The sequence below is a fragment of the Caenorhabditis briggsae genome (assembly GCF_000004555.2).
Source record: "Caenorhabditis briggsae complete genome, chrV, whole genome shotgun sequence".
NCBI classification, from domain to species: Eukaryota; Metazoa; Nematoda; class Chromadorea; order Rhabditida; family Rhabditidae; genus Caenorhabditis; species Caenorhabditis briggsae.
Genome location: NC_013488.2, coordinates 4,620,756 through 4,639,578, shown reverse-complemented (window position 1 = coordinate 4,639,578; position 18,823 = coordinate 4,620,756). Strand labels below are relative to the sequence as shown.

The 18,823-nt window shown below is 35.9% G+C and overlaps 7 protein-coding genes across 7 annotated transcripts; 4 read left to right on the top strand and 3 right to left on the bottom strand.

Annotated features, from left to right (window-relative positions):
• Positions 1–373: 373 nt before the first annotated feature.
• On the top strand, positions 374–9,910 carry CBG01216 (the record flags this gene model as incomplete). Its single annotated transcript, XM_002635937.1, has 22 exons — positions 374–426; positions 521–648; positions 698–898; positions 948–1,225; positions 1,275–1,653; positions 1,697–1,764; positions 1,807–1,948; positions 1,996–2,077; positions 3,895–3,928; positions 3,972–4,034; positions 4,094–4,208; positions 4,321–4,521; positions 5,558–5,847; positions 5,895–6,276; positions 6,698–6,762; positions 6,810–6,966; positions 7,018–7,080; positions 7,738–8,010; positions 8,529–9,016; positions 9,057–9,512; positions 9,554–9,713; positions 9,816–9,910. The coding sequence occupies 22 exons, from the start codon at positions 374–376 to the stop codon at positions 9,908–9,910; spliced, it is 4,173 nt and encodes a 1,390-aa protein (XP_002635983.1).
• On the bottom strand, positions 2,101–3,668 carry CBG26971 (the record flags this gene model as incomplete). Its single annotated transcript, XM_045236962.1, has 4 exons — positions 2,101–2,293; positions 2,340–2,459; positions 2,819–3,013; positions 3,082–3,668. The coding sequence occupies 4 exons, from the start codon at positions 3,666–3,668 to the stop codon at positions 2,101–2,103; spliced, it is 1,095 nt and encodes a 364-aa protein (XP_045097990.1).
• A 26-nt stretch (positions 9,911–9,936) lies between the features above and the next one.
• On the bottom strand, positions 9,937–10,484 carry CBG26972 (the record flags this gene model as incomplete). Its single annotated transcript, XM_045236961.1, has 3 exons — positions 9,937–10,114; positions 10,160–10,276; positions 10,324–10,484. The coding sequence occupies 3 exons, from the start codon at positions 10,482–10,484 to the stop codon at positions 9,937–9,939; spliced, it is 456 nt and encodes a 151-aa protein (XP_045097991.1).
• Positions 10,485–11,302: 818 nt separating this feature from the next.
• Positions 11,303–12,166, top strand: CBG26973 (the record flags this gene model as incomplete). The annotated part of the gene is made up of 3 exons (XM_045236960.1): positions 11,303–11,408; positions 11,452–11,700; positions 11,748–12,166. The coding sequence occupies 3 exons, from the start codon at positions 11,303–11,305 to the stop codon at positions 12,164–12,166; spliced, it is 774 nt and encodes a 257-aa protein (XP_045097992.1).
• A 78-nt stretch (positions 12,167–12,244) lies between these two features.
• On the top strand, positions 12,245–15,104 carry CBG01217 (the record flags this gene model as incomplete). The annotated part of the gene is made up of 8 exons (XM_002635938.1): positions 12,245–12,271; positions 12,325–12,604; positions 12,747–12,811; positions 12,853–13,015; positions 13,701–13,901; positions 14,684–14,757; positions 14,801–14,960; positions 15,010–15,104. 8 exons carry the CDS (start codon positions 12,245–12,247, stop codon positions 15,102–15,104), a joined length of 1,065 nt encoding a protein of 354 aa, XP_002635984.1.
• Positions 15,105–15,894: 790 nt separating this feature from the next.
• Positions 15,895–16,990, top strand: CBG01218 (the record flags this gene model as incomplete). Its single annotated transcript, XM_002635939.1, has 3 exons — positions 15,895–16,479; positions 16,530–16,874; positions 16,919–16,990. The coding sequence occupies 3 exons, from the start codon at positions 15,895–15,897 to the stop codon at positions 16,988–16,990; spliced, it is 1,002 nt and encodes a 333-aa protein (XP_002635985.1).
• A 257-nt stretch (positions 16,991–17,247) lies between these two features.
• CBG01219 lies at positions 17,248–18,823 on the bottom strand (the record flags this gene model as incomplete). The annotated part of the gene is made up of 7 exons (XM_045236959.1): positions 17,248–17,362; positions 17,407–17,858; positions 17,905–18,148; positions 18,222–18,331; positions 18,429–18,565; positions 18,610–18,705; positions 18,748–18,823. The coding sequence occupies 7 exons, from the start codon at positions 18,821–18,823 to the stop codon at positions 17,248–17,250; spliced, it is 1,230 nt and encodes a 409-aa protein (XP_045091774.1).

The following is an 18,823-nucleotide window of genomic DNA, read 5'->3' as shown; positions in this document are numbered from 1 at the left end:
TTCAGGGTTACTTTCCTAGGGACCTTTTGTGAAGGTTCCTTTTTTCTTAAGATTTATCCGATCTGTTTCCTATTTTATTTTCCATAGTGACCTAATTCCCTCAGTATGAATTTCCTAGACCACCAAAGTTTATAATCTAGAAATGGTCTAAGATTTACCTTGTGTGTTCTCTAGGCCATTTACAATAGTGATCTTTCAAAACTCAACTTGCAAAAGTTAGGCGACCATACTAAAATGGCCTAGGAAACACACCAAGTAAATATAAGACCATTTCTAGGCTAGAAATATTTGGTGTTTTAGAAAATTCAATTTGCAAAAGTTAGGCCACCATACTGAAATATCCTAGAAAACGCACCCCACTACCAATAAAAAAATGCCCACTACCAATAAAACAGTTTACAGCACCCGAATGCGCCTTTCACCACAGTGAGGTTACTTCAAAAACTATAAAATCTTTCCCAAAGTGCGAAATGGTTTATGGCATTATCAGGATCAATTCCAACACTGATTTATCATTCAGTCAACTTTCGGATTCTTTCAAAACTATGGAACGATTAGTTGGCGGAATACGAATTGAGAACTCGAATTTAACTAGTCTCTCGTTTTTCAAGACTCCTGGTAGTAACTTTGTGATCTATTGCAAAACATGTAATTTCTTTTGGTTTTTAATTCTCGGTTAATAAGGTACTTTTTTTAGATGGTATCTATTTGAGAAACAATCAATATCTGGTTGATGCGGATTTTCTCACAGAGGTCCAGTTAGACACCGAATATAGTTTGGATGGGTGTGGTTTTGAAGTGGAGAACAATAAAATGCTTGATGTTGAACAGTTGTGTAGCTCTTCAAGTTCGGGAGATGTAGTGGACATCAAGACAATTGGGAATTTGAAAAACTGTCGTCAGTTCTCTTAACTTTTAGCTAGATTCTTGATTTTTGGGTTATTCAGAATGCCAAGGTGACAGTGTCACGGAGTTTCAATTGTTTCGAAATTGCACAACGATTCATAATGGACTACACATTCTGAATGGGACCGATCCTTCTGAATTTTCGGTCTTTGGCAATGCGAAATTCATAAAAGGACAGATTAGCATCCAAAATAGCAATATCCAAAATTTATCATTTCTGAGAAGTTGGAGGACTTGGAACGTTCGAATCAATTATACAATGATACTAAACTTTCAAAACAACCCTGAAATGACTAGGCTTGCTTTGCCAAATTTTCCGGTAACTTTTAGAATGCTTAATTCGTATGATTTAAGATCGAAATTTTCAGAAAATTGAGAATGCAATTTACAGTGAATCAGCGAATTTAATGGCCAATTTTGAGAATCTACATCCGCAGTTCTGTTTGACTATTGAAGAATTTCTCTACATTTTTGAAAATCATTTTTCAATGCGGAATTTCCACGCGAAAATTTGTGACGACATTGGCGACATCGGGGAAAAAGTGTTGTGCCGTTTTGAGTCAATTTATGACTTGCCGAATAACTGCGACATAATATTGGGTAACCTGAAAATTGGTCCAGGTGATGAGGAAGACATTACAAAAGTGATGGATGTTTGGCTCTTGTTTGGATCCCTAATTATCCAAAATACACAATTGGCGAGTCTGGAGCACTTGAGTGGGTTGAAATACATTTTGAAACTTGATGGTTTGTATTGTTTTGAAATCGATGAAATTTAAAAAATTTATAGAAAACTCGCCATTGATTCAAATAGTTTCCAACCCGAAACTTAAGAAAACAACACTTCTCAGTTTAGAGGTAACATCATAAGACTACTTGAAAAATGAAGGACTTTTACAGCACATAATAGCTCGAGGAAATAGATCGGTCATTCTACAGGACAACATTTTTGTACGCAACAACTCCAAAAAGTGCAATATTTTAGACAAATGGAGTATGTTCAAGAAACAGTTAAATCTGGACTATACGGGAAGTGACTGTGGTAAGTTGTCTTGAACTGTCAGATTGAGTTTACATAATTTATTTCAGGAAATCGTGTATTGATAAATGCCAGCAAGAGGCTTTTGAAATCTTCAATAACAATTATATTAATTTATTTCTCTCTTTTTATGTAAATAAATAAATAAATAAAAATCATTCACTGATAGGATGTCTGGAAGAGTCCACCCGATTATTAAAGGGTTCCACTCTGTTTCCTCTTTTTGAAAACAATTTCAGCACAGTATCACGATATTGAGAAGACAAGAAGAAACATAGAATACTGTGGATTGTGGAGTTGACAATGAGAAGCGTCAAGGTGAACGAGTCGAACTTCTCAAAGTCTTTTCTGAAAGTCAAACAAACATCGCCCATTGATTGATTAACAACGTTACCCGTCTTTGTAATCATAAAGTTTATAATAACTCCACATAAATAATGCGCCGTATACGGTTTCAGAAATGAATACAGTTATAGCCATTGTCACGATTAATTTAGATGTGTTGTTTGGTGTTCTGAATTAAGCTTTGTCTTACAATATCCAGGCCAACTACTGTCAGATGCATAACTCGGTCCAATCTTGGAATTTCATCTCGAAGCAAACAGTAGAATATAAAGCTTGACGAGTTCTACAAAATGGTACCAAATTCAACTGTATTTACCAATCCAGTTTAAGATCAAATGGCGAGGAACAGCAGAATCAAACAACTTATATTTTACGATCACTGTTTGAAAACACGCTAACTGCGTATAGTTGAATTTGATATTATTTTGCAGATCTTTTCAAGTACTACTTTGTAAATATTGAATCAAGCTAATTATTATTCTAAGTTTGAGCCAAGTTATGCTCATTGAAAAGTCGGGTAATGCTCACACAGGTCCTCCCAAACTATCCCTCCTCTTTTTTGCATATCTCAGAGCTACAACAAGAGCACCGGCGACTATCAAATAAGTGAAACTGACAAAAAGTGACATATAACCATCTATAACAAAATATAGTCGTCGCCATGGTGCATCTCGAGCATCAGTTACAAGAGAATATGGAACAAAGCTGGTTCGTACCGGGCAACTGAAAAAATTACAAATTCAAATTATTGCAAACTTATAATTATCAGAGACAATCCACCCTGCTTAAACCGCACGAAAATGCTGTAAATCGAGCTCCATGCTCCGCTGATAACAATTAAAAAGACCATGACGAGGTAGGAAAATTTCTTATTCATTAGCTTATTAACTTTAGCGTTGAATGGAAAAATTAGTGATAATGCTCGAAAAACTGCCATATATAGGACCAGAAAACTAGAAACTCTTCGACTCATAATTTGTAAACATTTGGCAACGACATCCACAACAAGATGAGAATACCTATAGCTATCATAACACTCAGGCTCATGGTACACGATTTGCCATGTCATAAAATTTTTGACCAAATTTGCAAAAGCTTGAAATATATCAAATATGCAAATTCCGATCATGAGAATGTACACGTTTTGGGTCCTCAAGTCCTTTCTGGTAAGGATGAACAAATGAAAAAAATTGATTGAAAAGCTCAGGTAACTTGTGATATCGTATACTACTTTGAGTTTTGTTACCAAAGGCTTTATTATATTTTGATTAGTGTCGAAGTCGTCAATTATATAGTCGTAACCATCCGAAGTGTAATCGCCGTAGATATAGTCATACAGGCTAGTGGTGGTCACGATTTTGGCACCTTTCGTGGACATTGGAAACAAAATAAAAAAATTGAGAAATAAAAAGTCAAAGAAAAAATGTCACAAGATTTTGGCGAAGCCCATAATTTAAGACATTTTGAAAAGGAAAATGTAATTTTTGAGATTTAAAAAAATAACATGATTTCATTTGTGTAGTTAAATCATGGGGTTTTTGGTTTTTATTGATTTATACATTTTCATGGTACAGTGTACTTTAATCAATGCTGATTTTTCTCAGGACCTGCAAAGAATTGTGGATTTTTATGAAGCAGGTGAGCTTTTTTCTTGTCCCACCACCTTCGAACACGTTTTCAGACCCCAAATGCACTTTCAACAATTCGGAAATTACTTCAAAAACTATACAGTTGTTTCCACAATGTAATTCTGTCTACGGAATCATTGTTATCAATTCGAACACTCATTTATCCGAGTTTCAGCTCAAAAATTCGTTCAGAAATATGAAAACTTTTGTTGGCGGTATACGGATAGATAATTCGAAACTTGCAGGGTTGTCGATTTTTCAAAATGATATCAATTTTCAGTGTGGAGCTTGTGAGTTTAAAGGAAAGATTACAATAAAGTTTAGGGAGATTCTATATACTCCAAACCTTTAAAAAAAACCATGAAAAAAAATACTTTATCATATTTATACGTTTTTTTTCAGATGGATTTTTCATCGAGAACAACTCATATCTTTATGACGCCACTATGCTTCTGAATATGGATTTGCAATCTGAAAGTAAAAACAAGGAATGTGTTTTATCTATCGAAAATAATCCAGAGCTGGATATGGATGAATTATGCAACAATGGAAATTTTCTAGATCTCGTGGGAATTCGAACTGGAGGAAATTTCAGAAATTGTGGTAAGTTGCATTGGTGGGAGGAATTTCCGTTTCCGCTTCCGTTTTCCATTTTCCGCCCGGCTTTTAAAGATTTTTTTTCCGTTTCCGTTTTCCGTTTTCCGCCCGGCTTTTAAAGATTTTTTTCCAATTCCGTTTCCGCGGAAATAATTTACGATTCCGTTTCCGTAAAAGTGAAATTTTATTTCCGTTTCCGTTTCCGTTTTTCGTAAAAACCGCTTTTTTTACAGCGGAAACGGAGAAAAAAACGTAAAAAACAAGGAAAACATCAAACTGAAACTGGCTCGAAAAAAAGCATAGAAAGTGGAAAGCATGGAAAGCATAGAAAGCAAATATGGTCTTTAAATGTTTGAAGAGAAAAAATCATGAAAAAGTTTCCGTTTCCGTTTCCGTTTTAGTTTTCCGTTTTTCGCCCGATTTTCGGAGATTTTTTTTCCATTTCCGTTTCCGCGGAAAAAGTTTACGATTCCGTAAAAATGAAATTTTGTTTCCGTTTCCGTTCTTCGCGAGAAAAAGTTCCGTTTCCATTTTCCGTATTTCGGAAAAATGCGTTTCCTCCTAACACTGGTAAGTTGGAAAAACAATTGAAATTAAAAGAGGTAAGATTATGTATTTGAGCGTGACGGTGTACAGGTATCGGTGTTCACACAGCGCATGATCTTCCGCTTTTTGATATGACACCGGTCGGCCGCGGGCCCACAAGAGACATATATGAAGTTTCAAGAGATACACGTTTTCCATGCTTCCCTCTTTAAAGGTGGGGGGGACATGAAAAAAATAATGTTCTCGAAATTCCGTTCAAAGATGCCCCTCGAGGAGTTGAACTTGTGAGGGCGATGATTGAGGGTGCGGCGCCGCTACCGACTGAGCCACGCGGGCAAAGAGAAAGCGCACGCCCGATTGCATACATATAGGCGAGGACGACAGCTGTACGCAGAGTGACGTTAAGCGTTGTACACCGTGACGGTAGAATGCATACTCTAGCTACAAAAAAACTACGAAAAATCTCCTGTCCCCCCACCTTTAAAAAGTTTTTCAGGATGCCAAGGAGATGAAATCACTACAATCTCTCTGCCGGGGTATAACAACTGTACCACCAGCTTTAACGGACTGAAAATCTTCATCACTACAATCAGTAATACAGATTTATCAGCTTTGTCAAATATTGCGACTATCAGAGGATCAATAGATATAGAAAACACCAATTTACAAGACTTGTCGTTTTTGAGTAGCTGGAAAACTTGGAAACTCAAAGGAGACATGGTGGTTCAGTTAAATCTTCGAAATAATGCTGAAATGACAAAACTTGGTTTTCCAGAAAATTTTTATGTAGGACATTTACTTTTTGATTTTTCTAAAAAAATCATCAGTTTCAGAATATTCAAAACATTCAATCGCTCGACGAAGAATTGCACTTTTCGTTTGCGAATTTCGAAAACTTGCATCCTAACTTTTGTATTTCAATTTCAGAGTTCATATTATTTTTTGAGCATCGATTTATATTTACTAATCTTCAAGCAAAGTTATGTGAAGAAGATGGGGATATTGAAGAAAAAGTATTGTGTCATTTCAAGTCGATGTATGATTTGCCGAACAATTGTGACATAATTGTGGGAAATGTAACTATTGGCCGTGGCGATGAGCAATATGTTATCAAGTTTGTTGACGTTCAATATTTGTTTGGATCTTTCATAGTTGTGAACACAACATTGGAAACTTTGGAATACGTTGGGTTTCCATATATTGCAGTTTTGGATAGTAAGTTAACCTTTTTGGGACCACGACATTTCAAAACCACGACGTTTTAGAACCGGGATATTTCCGAACGGTGTATTTTCAAAACCGAGAGTTTAAGAACCGCGACATTGCCGCCATTTTTAAACCATACTATTAGCCATACTAACCATACTAACCATACTAATCATACTAACATATTAACCATACTTTTTTAATACTTCAGAACCTAGAATCATGACGTTTTAGAATCATGAATTATCGAACCACATTGTTTCAGAACTAAAACTTTTCAGAACTTAGAACCGCGACTTTGCAAAACTGACTTATTAAGAACGGTTTTGAAATGACAGGTCCTAGAAAATCCGGTCGATAAACCGTCGAAATGAACTAGTAGAGCCGAAAAATCCGTGTAGCCCTCGTGGTCAAAAATTGATGGTTTCAGGCTCATCTCCAGTGTATCAAATCATCGGAAACAAAAAATTGAAAAACGCCGATATCTCAATCACGGTGATTAGCCAAAGAAAAGCATAAAACTCGAAAAATTACCATTTCAGCAAATAATCACAAGCGGACCACGATACGCAATTTATCAGGACAATAATCCAAAATTATTCAAGGGAAAAGAATGCCAAATAAGTGACTGGTGGAGTGGAAATGCGAACAAGAGGGACTTAATGATGCTAGACTTAAATTTTACAGGGGCAGATTGTGGTGAGAAATTCAGAAATTCTTTTTTGTGTTTTTGAATTGTTTGAATTGCAGGAGGCGAGCGAGTGGAAATTCTATACAACAAAGATTGTGTGAAACTTAACACATTCGGATTAAGTTTGCTGATTCGAAAACTTTTTAATGACTTTTTCAAATGAATTGATGGTTTATAAATATCTTTGACTTGAAAAAAGGAGGCCTACCTGACTTTCAACCTGTAACTTTCTTCTTAGACTATACTTGTAGAGTTTTCGCATATCTGATTTACTTTGTCCGAAAATATTGACCCCAAGGAAGCTATGGTAAGGTCCTTTTTTGTACTGTTTTATGTCCGTTCAAGGTTCTTTTTAGGAAAATTTTTGGTCCGGTTCAAGCCAGTTTTAAGTCAGTTTCATGTCCCTTTTAGGTTTATTTTAGGTCCGTTTCAGGTGCGTCTTCTGATCCGTTTCAGGTCCGTTTCCTTTTCATTTTCAAGTATTAATCATACATAATTTTCTAAACATTTTATTGTACTCAACTCACACCCCAAAGACATTTCGCCTAGACTCTAGAAATCTCAAGAAACTTGTTTACACTCTTCTTGTTTTCACCTACCCCATAATCTCATTTAATAGCTACTTTCAATTTTCTCGCGATTTTTCTAATCTAATCACTTCTTGTTTTACAACTTTCCATTTCATTCTACATATATGAAATTTCCCTGGTTTCTCCTGATATTTTTATTTTCGGATTATTGCTCTGGGATCACCGAAGAAGATCTAAAACGGATTCTAGACCTCTCAAATCCCGATGATCCTAAATGCGTTTTTAATCACACTGAAGTCACTTCGGAAACCATAAAGAACTTTCCCAAATGCTCCAAAGTATACGGTATTCTGGTGATCAATTCCAATACGGATTTGAATGTATCCCAGTTGAAGAATGCGTTCAAAAATATGTCATCACTTGTTGGTGGAATCCACGTGGAGAATTCCAACCTGACCAGTCTGTCATTTTTTACCCTAGTTGGCACGGATTTCAAATTTTTTGAATTGAGTTGCAAAAATTGTGAGTTTCGTTGAGTTGAGGGTCCAGAAATCGTCCAAAATGCACCTGATGGGATTCATAGGTCATTTACCATAGCGGTCTAACTTTCTTAACATGATTTTCCTAGTCCAAAGTAGTTGATGGTCCAGAAGTAGTCTGACATGCATCAGTTGTGTTTTCTAGGCCGTTTGCCATTGTGGCTTAACTTTTGCAAGATGAGTTTTTAGGCCACTGTGTTAAATGACGCCATGAGAAATATCAGGCCATTTCTAGGTCGTTTATCATGGCGGCCTAACTTTTGCAAGTTGAGTTGTTATCTACGGAACTGCGATGAATGGCCTAGAAGTGGCCTAATGTTCACCAGGTGTGTGTCCTACGTCATTTCAAAATGGTTGCCTAACTTTAACAAGTTGAGTTTTCTAGGCCACCAACTTTTATGGTTCGAAAGTTTGAACGCTTGTTAGTTCGCCAATTGAAAACTGTTCTTACGAACTTTTGAAGTTTTTTTTCTGTTTTCGAAACAAGGAAGAATATTCCAGATGGAGTCATAATTCAAAACAACAAGAATCTGAGCAACGCTGGAGCACTGGAAAAGCTGGTGCCATTCGTTGATGAGGATTTGCACGATTGCAAATTTCAAATTGCCAACAACCCAATACTTGATCTTCAAAATCTGTGTGATGGGTATACGTTGGCATACCTAGTGAATTTTGAGACATACGGAAATTTGAAAAACTGCGGGTGTCAAGGAAACGAAATTTATCCACCAACTTTGTTTGGTTTTCAAAATTGCACATACTTTTACAATGGACTCAGGCTATACAATTTTTCTGATACTCCAGATTTAAAATCGTTATCTAATATTGTCACTATTTATGGAAACATTGATATACAGAATTCCAACTTTCAAAATTTATCGTTCCTCGAAAGTTGCCAATTATTAACGGTTTATACTAAAAATGAAGAGGTGGTTTTCAATATTCAGAATTGTCCAAACATGACTCGACTTGAGCTTCCAGCTCTAAAGGTAAGCTAGCACAAAACTCTTTGACCATCGATTTATTTAGAATTTGGATAATTCCAATTCAAATGCTCCCAAAACCGCCAACTTCCAAAATTTACATCCGGACTTCTGTCTGACGATTTCAGACTTTTGGTTGTTTTATGAATTGGGAGTTAGTTTCAAAAATTTGCACGCGAAACTGTGTGAATATTCTGAAGCCGATACTACCGAAATTGAGAATGAAGAGTTGTGCATTTTTGAGTCTATCGATAAGCTTCCGGTTGCGTGTAAATCGATAGTTGGAAACGTTTTAATAGATTCTGGAAACGAGAAAAATGCTGAAAAGTTGATTTTTGTTAAGAGCTTATTTGGCTCTTTAACAATTCGGAATACAAATTTGGCGGATTTAAAATTCTTAGACCGGTTGACCTTCATAGTTTATTTGGATGATACCACACCTGTCATAGAAATTGTGTCGAATAAAGATTTAAGAAACCCGAGTTTTGGAAAACTCTTTTCGGTAACTAATTCTTACATTTCTGCCTAATCGAAAAGTTTCAGACTATCTTTACAAGAAGTTTCAAAGATCGCAACGCTGTTATCCAGGATAACCATCCCGACATTTGGAATTCTACAAATGGAGAGTGCAATCTTTTCGGATTGGTAACAGACGAGAAGGCCATGTATCGAACAAGCCTGAACTACACTGGAGGGGATTGTGGTAGGTTTCTCAATGGAACGCGTTTTGAGTTTTGAGATAAAACAGACACGAATTTCGAGAAAGATCTATTTTTCAATTTCCCCTAAAAATTCTGATTTTCAGGAACACGAATTGATAATGGGTCTACTCTAAGGAATATGATATCCGGCTCGATTTTGGTCATTGTATTTTCATTGACTCATGAGCTACACCTTTAAATAAATGTTTTTATTTCCAATTATTGTTAGCTACTAATCGGAACAGAACTAATAATATTTCCGACTCTTGAACTCCTTTTCCAGAATAGCCTCCTTGCAGTTTCTCTGTATTGAGATGACATAAAGAAACAGATGATACTATGAGTCGCAGAATTGATGATCAGAAAAATGAGAACAATCGAGTCTTGTCGTTTAATCACTTTTCTGAAAACTGGTTCATTAAAAAGATGTGAACTTTAAAAAACCCACATTTCCTCGTATTGTCTATCAAAGAAATAGGTCACAACATATAAGGCACCATAAGTTGTTTCTGAAATGAACACCGATATGGCCATAATCGTGATCAGTTTAGAAGCATTTGAAGATCTGAAAAAGCTAAAAATCTTACAGAATTTTGTTGCCGAAAATCTCACTCGTCGTTTCCCAAATTTCTTCGACGTTTTTCCGCTTTACAAATTGCTCCAACTAGGGCAGAGGCAAGAATAACATAAGAAAATCTGACAAATAACGCCATGCATCCGTCGACAAACATAAATGGATATCTGCATTGTTCGTCGACTTGGAATTTGTACATGACATAGCTGGGACGGTAAAGATTTTAGTATTTGTCATCACAAGGATTATAATAGTCAGGATCGTCTTCGTAATAATCAGAAAATGGGTCTATTGTTGAAGTGAAAGGTTTCGCTTTTTTGGTACTCATTTTGTTAAAAAAAAGTTTAAAAAAAATTCTTCGATGTTGAGATTTTTGATTCGCCACCAAAAAAATTATAATATTCAAGTGTAATCATAGTCAAGAGAGGCACGAGTAAACATTTGAGCATTAAAAAATGTTCTTTAAGTAAGCCAAAGATTCAAAAATCTGCAGTTTGAAAAATAACGGTTTTCATTCAACAGCCAGCCAACAATTTTTAAACGAATTCGTCACTTGATCTTTTTTTTGGAATATCGAAATATCGGATTTGGATTCTTGGAACCTTTGAACCTTGGAACCTTGGAGTCTTCGAATCTCAGAATCTCATAATCTCAGAAACACAAATTCTCAGAATCTCAGAATCTCAAAATTTCAAAACCTCTGAAAATCGAAATCTGAGAAGTTTTGAATCCCAAAAGCGCATGAAATCAAGGCTGTGCCAGAACGGCCGCAGCACTTCAAAAAAGGATACTTCTGAGATAGGTAGGGTACGGCGGCCTATCGGCCTTAGTAGTACCTGGGTAGCTGAGCTTATTTTCAAAAAAACGGCCGGATTGGTGCACGGCAAAATACCCAAGGCCTCGGCCGATTTTTGCACAGCCTTGCATGAAATCATAATCTCTTTTTTCGTTTTTCAAATTTTTTTCTGGCTCTCAAAACTTTTGTTCTGAACCAATTGAAGTTCAATTTCAGGATCTATGAATTCCCTCGTATTTCCGATTATCTGCATTCTTCTATTTCGCAACTCCTTAGCTACATTCGACGACGATTTACAAACTATATTGGATTTCTACGATCCCAAAGGTAACTCTCGAATTTTCAAAACTCCCTCTACTTCTATTTTTAGGCACAAAATGTGTATTCAATCAAAGTGAAATAACATCTAAAACTATAGATTTCTTTCCAAAATGCCAAAAAGTGTATGGTTTGATTATAATCAATTCCAATACGGATTTTTCACTGGCTCAATTGTCAAAAGTCTTTGAAAATATGACCGCCTTATATGGTGGAATCAAAGTGGAGAACTCCAATCTTACGAGTTTATCCTTTTTAACTGTATTCATGTTCACCAAATTTGATCTGTATTGTGAGACATGTAAGTGTCCGAAGAATTTCTGGGAGTCTATATTCTCGATTTCCCAGATGGAGTATTCATTGAAAATAATCGATATTTAAACGATGCTCAGCAGCTAAAGAGTATAAATCAGATAGCGGGTGAAGCAACAAAAGAATGCAAGTTTCGAGTTGAGAATAACCCTAAATTGAATATGGAGGATGTATGTCGTTATTATGGTCTAGCAAGTACAACTGTTCTAGAAGCAAGTGGGAATAAGAAAGAATGTGGTATCACTTTTTTTCCCAATAACCATTTACAGTATAACAGAAGTTCAGGCTGCCAAGGAAACCAGATAAATACGACGTCAATCTCCGAATTCAAAAAATGCACAACTACTTATAACGGATTACAGTTTTCGAATATTTCGGATGTTTCATCTCATTTATCGAAGATTGATTTTATAAATGGACCCATAAACATTCAGAATTCCGATATTCAGAATTGATCTTTCCTAAAATATTGGAGAGACTGGAGACCACGCTCCAGTAAAACGCTAGCATTCAATCTTCAGAACAACCCCAACATGACCAGACTGGGAATGTCTCTGAAGGTGAATTTGAATTTTTTTTTCATTTCTCTTTTCCATCAACTTTCAGTTTTCAGGTTCAATTGCAAAACGTCCTCTATGGTGGTTTCATAGTTGCCAACTTTGAAAATTTGCATCCAGATTTTTGTCTAACACTTGAAGAGTTGATATTTTTGATGGCTAACTTTACGTTATCATTTCGAAACTTACATGCAAAAATCTGCGAAGAATATGATATTAAAGATGCAGTTGTTTGTCGTTTGGAATCTTTGAAAGATCTTCCAAACAATTGCGAAATGCTTGTGGGAAACTTGAACGTCGGATCAGGCGACGAAGAACATGTCTCAAAACTTCAAGGTGTGACTCATTTGTTTGGTTCGTTTACAATCGAAAATACCAACTTGGTTAACTTGGGATATTTGGAAAATTTATATTATATCGTTTCGTTAGATGGTAAATTTTGAGAAATAGTTATAGGCTGGAATTTCTCTGTTTTCAGAATCTCCTGTGATAAAATTTGTGTCAAATCCAAGACTCCGACTTACCAGTTTTCTATCCATCAAGGTAACAATTACCGTAGCCATTTCATATATGCACTTTTTTAGAACATAATAACTCGCGGCAGTCGTGATGCAATTCTTCAAGACAACCATCCAGACATTTTCAAGACTAAATCCGGAAAACAAGTGAAATGTGCAGTGACTGAATGGATCGGAATGAGTGATGATACCTATCCAGTTGACTTAAACTTCATTGGAGGAGATTGTGGTAGGACCCAATTAGAGAAGTCAGTTTAATCAGCTATTTTGAGGAGAACGTGTGAATTTAACGAAATTTCTTCCTGCAGAACCGAGTAATAAAGCATCAAGGCTGGGGATTGTGTGCTTGATCATACTACTTGTAAAGTTATAGAATAACCTAAAATGTGAAATTCGTCATTTTAAACTGTGTAATTGCTAGTTGGACTTCTGAATACCTCATGATTGTCAACAACTGTTTTCCTATTCTCCCAAAAACATTTTACATACAAAATGAACTCTTGGTCTTTGTTTTTTCTTTTATATTTTCAATTTACTCAATGTTCCAAAAACCCATCTGAAGCTCTGAAAAAGATTATCGAAGTTTATAATCCAGACCCACGCTGCACATTTAACTACACTGAAATCACCTCGAAAACCATTAAATATTTTCCAAAGTGTGACCAAGTATATGGTCTTATCATAATCAATTCGAACACTAATTTGAGTTTAGAAAAATTGAGAAATTCGTTTAAAAATATGACAACGTTGGTTGGCGGGATTCGAGTCGAGAATTCCAGTTTGTCCAGTATCTCATTTTTAACAACAAGATATGAAGTTTTCAAATTGTCTTGTTTACATTGTGGGTTTCTTTGTAATTTGTCAAAGGAGGGGCACAGTGAAGTTTTTGGGACGAAAATTTTATTTTATTTCAGATGGATTCTTCCTGGAAAACAACAAATATCTAAATGATACAAGTATTATCAATAATCTTTCAACCACCAATTACGAAGATTTCAATGATTGTGACTTTGAAATCATCAATAATCCGCCATTGGATTTTTGGGATGCATGTAACTACAATAGTCTTCAAAATTTGATTAACCTGACAACTTTCGGAAATCTCTATAACTGTGGTATGTTTTTGTTTTCATGCCTGTCTGATTCTCTATTTTATTCTCAGGATGCCAAGGAGATCAAATAGCAAACTTTTCGTTTGAGAAACTACAAAGCTGTCAAACTTACTACAAAGGCGTTCGGCTTCATAACTTTACCGAATCAACAAATTTGACATATTTCAACAAAATTTGGAAGATCCGAGGATTTCTGGACATTCAAAACACCAATCTTCAGAATTTATCATTTTTGGAAAACTTCAAGTATCTGCGTGTCTATGCTGATGGTGAAGTGGTATTCAATCTGCAAAATAATCCGAATATGACTCGACTTGCACTTCCAGTGTTCGAGGTAATAGTTTATGACTATGGAAGATCAGTGTTTTGATTTTAGGATCTAGAAAACTTCAATTTGTACGGTTCGGTAACATTCAACTTCGAAAATTTGCATCCTGAATTTTGTATTACCGCCAATGAACTTGAGACTTTTCACGACTTTGATGTTCGCTTTATAAATCTCCAAGCAAAATTATGTGATATTTTTGATGAAGGTGATGTCATTTGCCACTTTGAAAGTATGAGCAAATTGCCAAACAATTGCCGCTACATTATTGGAAATGTAGTTATTGATTCTGGTGATGAAAATGACGTTACCAAATTGGCAGCATTGCGTTTTCTTTACGGAACATTAATTATTCGGAATACGCAACTTGTGGACCTGAGTTTTTTCAAAAGGCTCTATTTCATTGCAGTTTTGGATGGTATGAAATTCCAAAAAAATTCACAAAAAAGTCATATTTCAGAGTCTCAACCAATCGTTCAAATTCTATTCAACAAAAATTTGACAAACCCCAAAATCGGAGATGGATTTTTTCATGTAAGTAAAAAAAGCTTTAAAGTCACAAGACTTAACATTTCAGAACATATTCACAAGAAGCTTTGATCAACGAGACGCCATAATTCAGGATAATCACCCAAACATTTTTTCTAATAATAATGGGACATGCAACTTGTTTGGAATCATACCAAACGAACGAATAATGTATAGACGAAGTTTGAATTATACTGGAGGAGATTGTGGTGAGCGAGCGTTAGTTCCAATTTGTTAGTTCCAATTTGTTTGTTTTAGGACAACGAGTGGAAATCAAATTCTGCACAGCTAATCTTGAAATTTTTGCAATTATGGTTTGGTTTTGTGGATTGGGGTTTATTCAGGACATTTGAATTCAAATCTCATGTATTTTTTACTATTTTTTACCTGAAATTTGAAATTGTGGGCAGTGTAGTTGTTTTGAATAAATTTTCCAAAATTGCATTCAATTTTCTATGCCACCAAAGTCTAGAAATGATCAAAAATTCCCCTGATATGTTTTAACCATTGTGGCCTAGAAAACTCACCTTGCGAAAGTTAGGCCACCATCCTAGATGGCCTAGAAAACACATCAGGTGCATTTTAGGCCATTTTTAGCCATCAACTACGATGACCCAAAAAAGCCCAAAGAGAAAGTTAAGCCACCATGTGGAAATGGCATAGAAAACACACAATGTGAATATCAGGCCGTTTCTAGCCCATTAACAATGGGTGCCTAGAAATCTCAAAAATTTAGGCCACTAGGCCTAGAAAATATATCACGCGCATGTCAGGTCATTTTTTGAATTATCACTACCATGGCCTAGAAAGATCATTTTGAGAAAGTTAGGTCACTTTATCTTTGTACCGACTTCCGCGTTCTTTTCACATTTTTTTCAATCATGAAAAAATTTGACAGCACAAACTCCGTAGAATCACATAATGACTAACCGATTCCGCATAAGTAGACATTTTTTTTCTCACGAGCCAAATAATTGTTCTGGAACAATTCACATTTTATGATCTCATTTTCTAGTTAGTCAATAATACATACTCATTATTTCTGTTATTATTTTCACACCCAACCAAATACATAAGTATAAATTCGTTCGACCAGTTCTCATTCTGTGTTTTCGTTCCCATCTCGTGAAAAAATTAATCAAAATGAACCAAGTCATCGAATATGGTTCCATTGCGTCCATTCCATTGTATAACTGTAGTGCTCACCAGCCTGAAAACTGGTACCAGAAAGATAGTGTCCCGCGGCCGATTCTAGGCCTGACAGAAGGTATTTGCGGAATCATCATTGAGATTCTCTACTTCCCTATGCTTGCTGTTATGCTTGAAAAAGAGCAATTCAGTATGTCCTGTTATAAAATAATGACCCTTTTGGCAATTGTGGATATCTTATCAATTCTCTGCAATTGTATCATCACCGGATGGCTCGCCTACAAGGGTGCCGTATACTGTACCTACCCAACTTTGACCTACATCTCCGGAATGGCTGGAATGGGGTTGTGGTGTTGCTCGTGCGTGATCGCTGTAATCCTGGTTACCAATCGACTATTGGACCTCATTCTTCCCAACCATGGATCTTTTATTTTTGGAGGATCCCGCATTTATTTCGTTTTGATGATTCCAATTCTGTATGGATTATACTTTGTGTTTTTCAACACTCCTATCTTGTTCACTTCGAAATATCATGCCTGGTTTGTGGATCCTATGATCTTTGAAGGCAAGGAAACAGAGGTTAGAACCATGAGGTTAAAATTGGCCTTATCTTAAACCCCAAATTTCAGTACGCCAACATCCCGCACATCTTCAACAACTTTCTCGTCGTTGCATCTACTACATTTCTCTACGCTGTTTTTTGTTGGGCACTTTGCTCAAAGTTGAAGAACACAGACATCCGATCGGAATCTCGCAGTGCTAGTACGCAAATATTTTTCCAATCTGCTATGATTTGTGCTGTGAACATGTTGGCTGCTATAATTTACGTTATCATGAACTATATAGTAATACCGTATTGGATGATACTGCTTGGAACTTTTATGTGGCAACTTGGAAACGGTGCTCCAGTTTTTATTTATTTAAAGTTCAATAAAACATTGAGAAATGGACTTTTGAGAAAAATTGGGCTCAAGGTGAGATTGAAAATTGAAGGATAAGATAAATTTTTTATTTTCAGAAACCCAAAATAAAGGGTCGCACAAATTATAGCTCTTCACAAGTCGCTCCACCTCAACCGTCAGCGTTTTAATTTATTTTTTTGTACATGTACACTTTAATAAGTATTTTTTTTTCTGTTTTTCTGATTAGATGGGAGAATTTATTACGGAGAAATAGGCTTCGCCGTTTCCGATTACTCCGTATATGATTTCTTGGGAAATTGAACTCGTGGGTAAAATATTGGATGAGGCTGATCTAAACGGTCGGGAAGGCGGATACCGTCCAGTTACGATTCAAAAAAGTGAATCTGTGGATAACTCGAAAACTCAGCAAATTTTATTACTTTCATTAACTCCATATCCAAAAACCAATAATCACAAAAAAGTTTGCAAAAATTGCGGCTTCCAAAACAACCATACAAATGATATCAATCCAATCTTCAAGTGTTCGCTCCATTTTTTGACTGTAACAAAATAATTGTTTTTGAATAGTACAAACTTGTCTCACCTCATCACACTTTTCTTGCTCACAGACTTCTTGAATTTCCCAATCAGTACAATAATCCCAATCGCAACTACAGTAATGAACAGGTTCACAACTATATGAATGCCTAGAAGTGGGATGGATCCGGTTTTTGGAATTTTGTCAGCCATGACTCCTAGGATAAAAGTCATAGTCATGATGTTGGTAAGGCCGACGTTGAGCTGAAAAAGAAGAGTAAAATAATTTATTAAATAATAAACTACCTTTGACATTCTATCAGATTTTCTCATAAACACTCCGATAATTGAAAGTGTGTTGATGATGAAGGAAGGTAGTACAATCATATAAAGATAATACATTGGGTTTCTTCGAATCTTAATCTCAAATGTTGCCAATTGAAAATCTCCAAAACCATCTCCATAGCTCAGAATATCGATTCGGTTCGTCAAATTGACCAGCTCCCATTCCGAATTTCCCTGAAACAAAATCTCTGAAATATGACTATAACGCTACCTACCGTACCATTTCTTTCCAAACTGTTTTGTCCAGTATTCCATGATAAATTTGATTGAACAATTGGGTAAACTTGAATGCAAATAAAGGTAATGAAAATTGAATAACACAAGTTTGAGTATCAAATGGGAACTTGGTGACGTCTAATGGGCAGTTTAACGACATTTTCAGAGATACTGTAGAGTTGATATGACCTCGATAGTCCACACCGACCATACGAAAGTCTTGATCACGAAAATCAGTCATATCGTTTCTAAAAAAACATCATGAAGAAATGTAGTGACTGTGGTCCTGGATCCTTGATGACCTCAAGTTAAGGGACCCACATTTTAAACGAGCTGATAGTGGGGCTCCAAACGCGTTCTTGTCTCACATACAGTATCCGAATATCATTATAAAGGGTTGGGTCCCACGTCAAACGAGCGTCATACCAAGTCTGGAAAAGCTATTTCAAAGAAAGGGGACGTGAAAAAATTTTCGCCTCTACTAGTGAGATACGGTGGTTGCTCTTGCTCATTAAAAAAAGATCTTACCTCAGCAATTTCCAGAATAACTGAAACTTTCTCCTCCGGTTCAATCACTTCTACGATTTTCAAAAAATAGAGAAAAATCGAGTAATTGAACCTTTTGGGACCCATCAGGTCATAGTCGACAGGTTTGGAGAGATCAACTGAAATTAAAATTTCGCTTTAATTTTTTTCCAATAATACTCACACTGTGAGTAAATTGGTGCAATTGTAGCGTCGTATCCATCAAACAAGTCGTTCACTAATTTTTTCTGATTTTTCAAAAACTGGTTTACAGCTGGTGCTGAAAATGGCGCTTAAAGTTTGGTCAAAATTCCGCTCTTACCATAATAAAAATCATTTTCATAAAAAGAAAAAACATTTAGGTTCAGACAACAGAATAAGATAATTTTATGAATCAT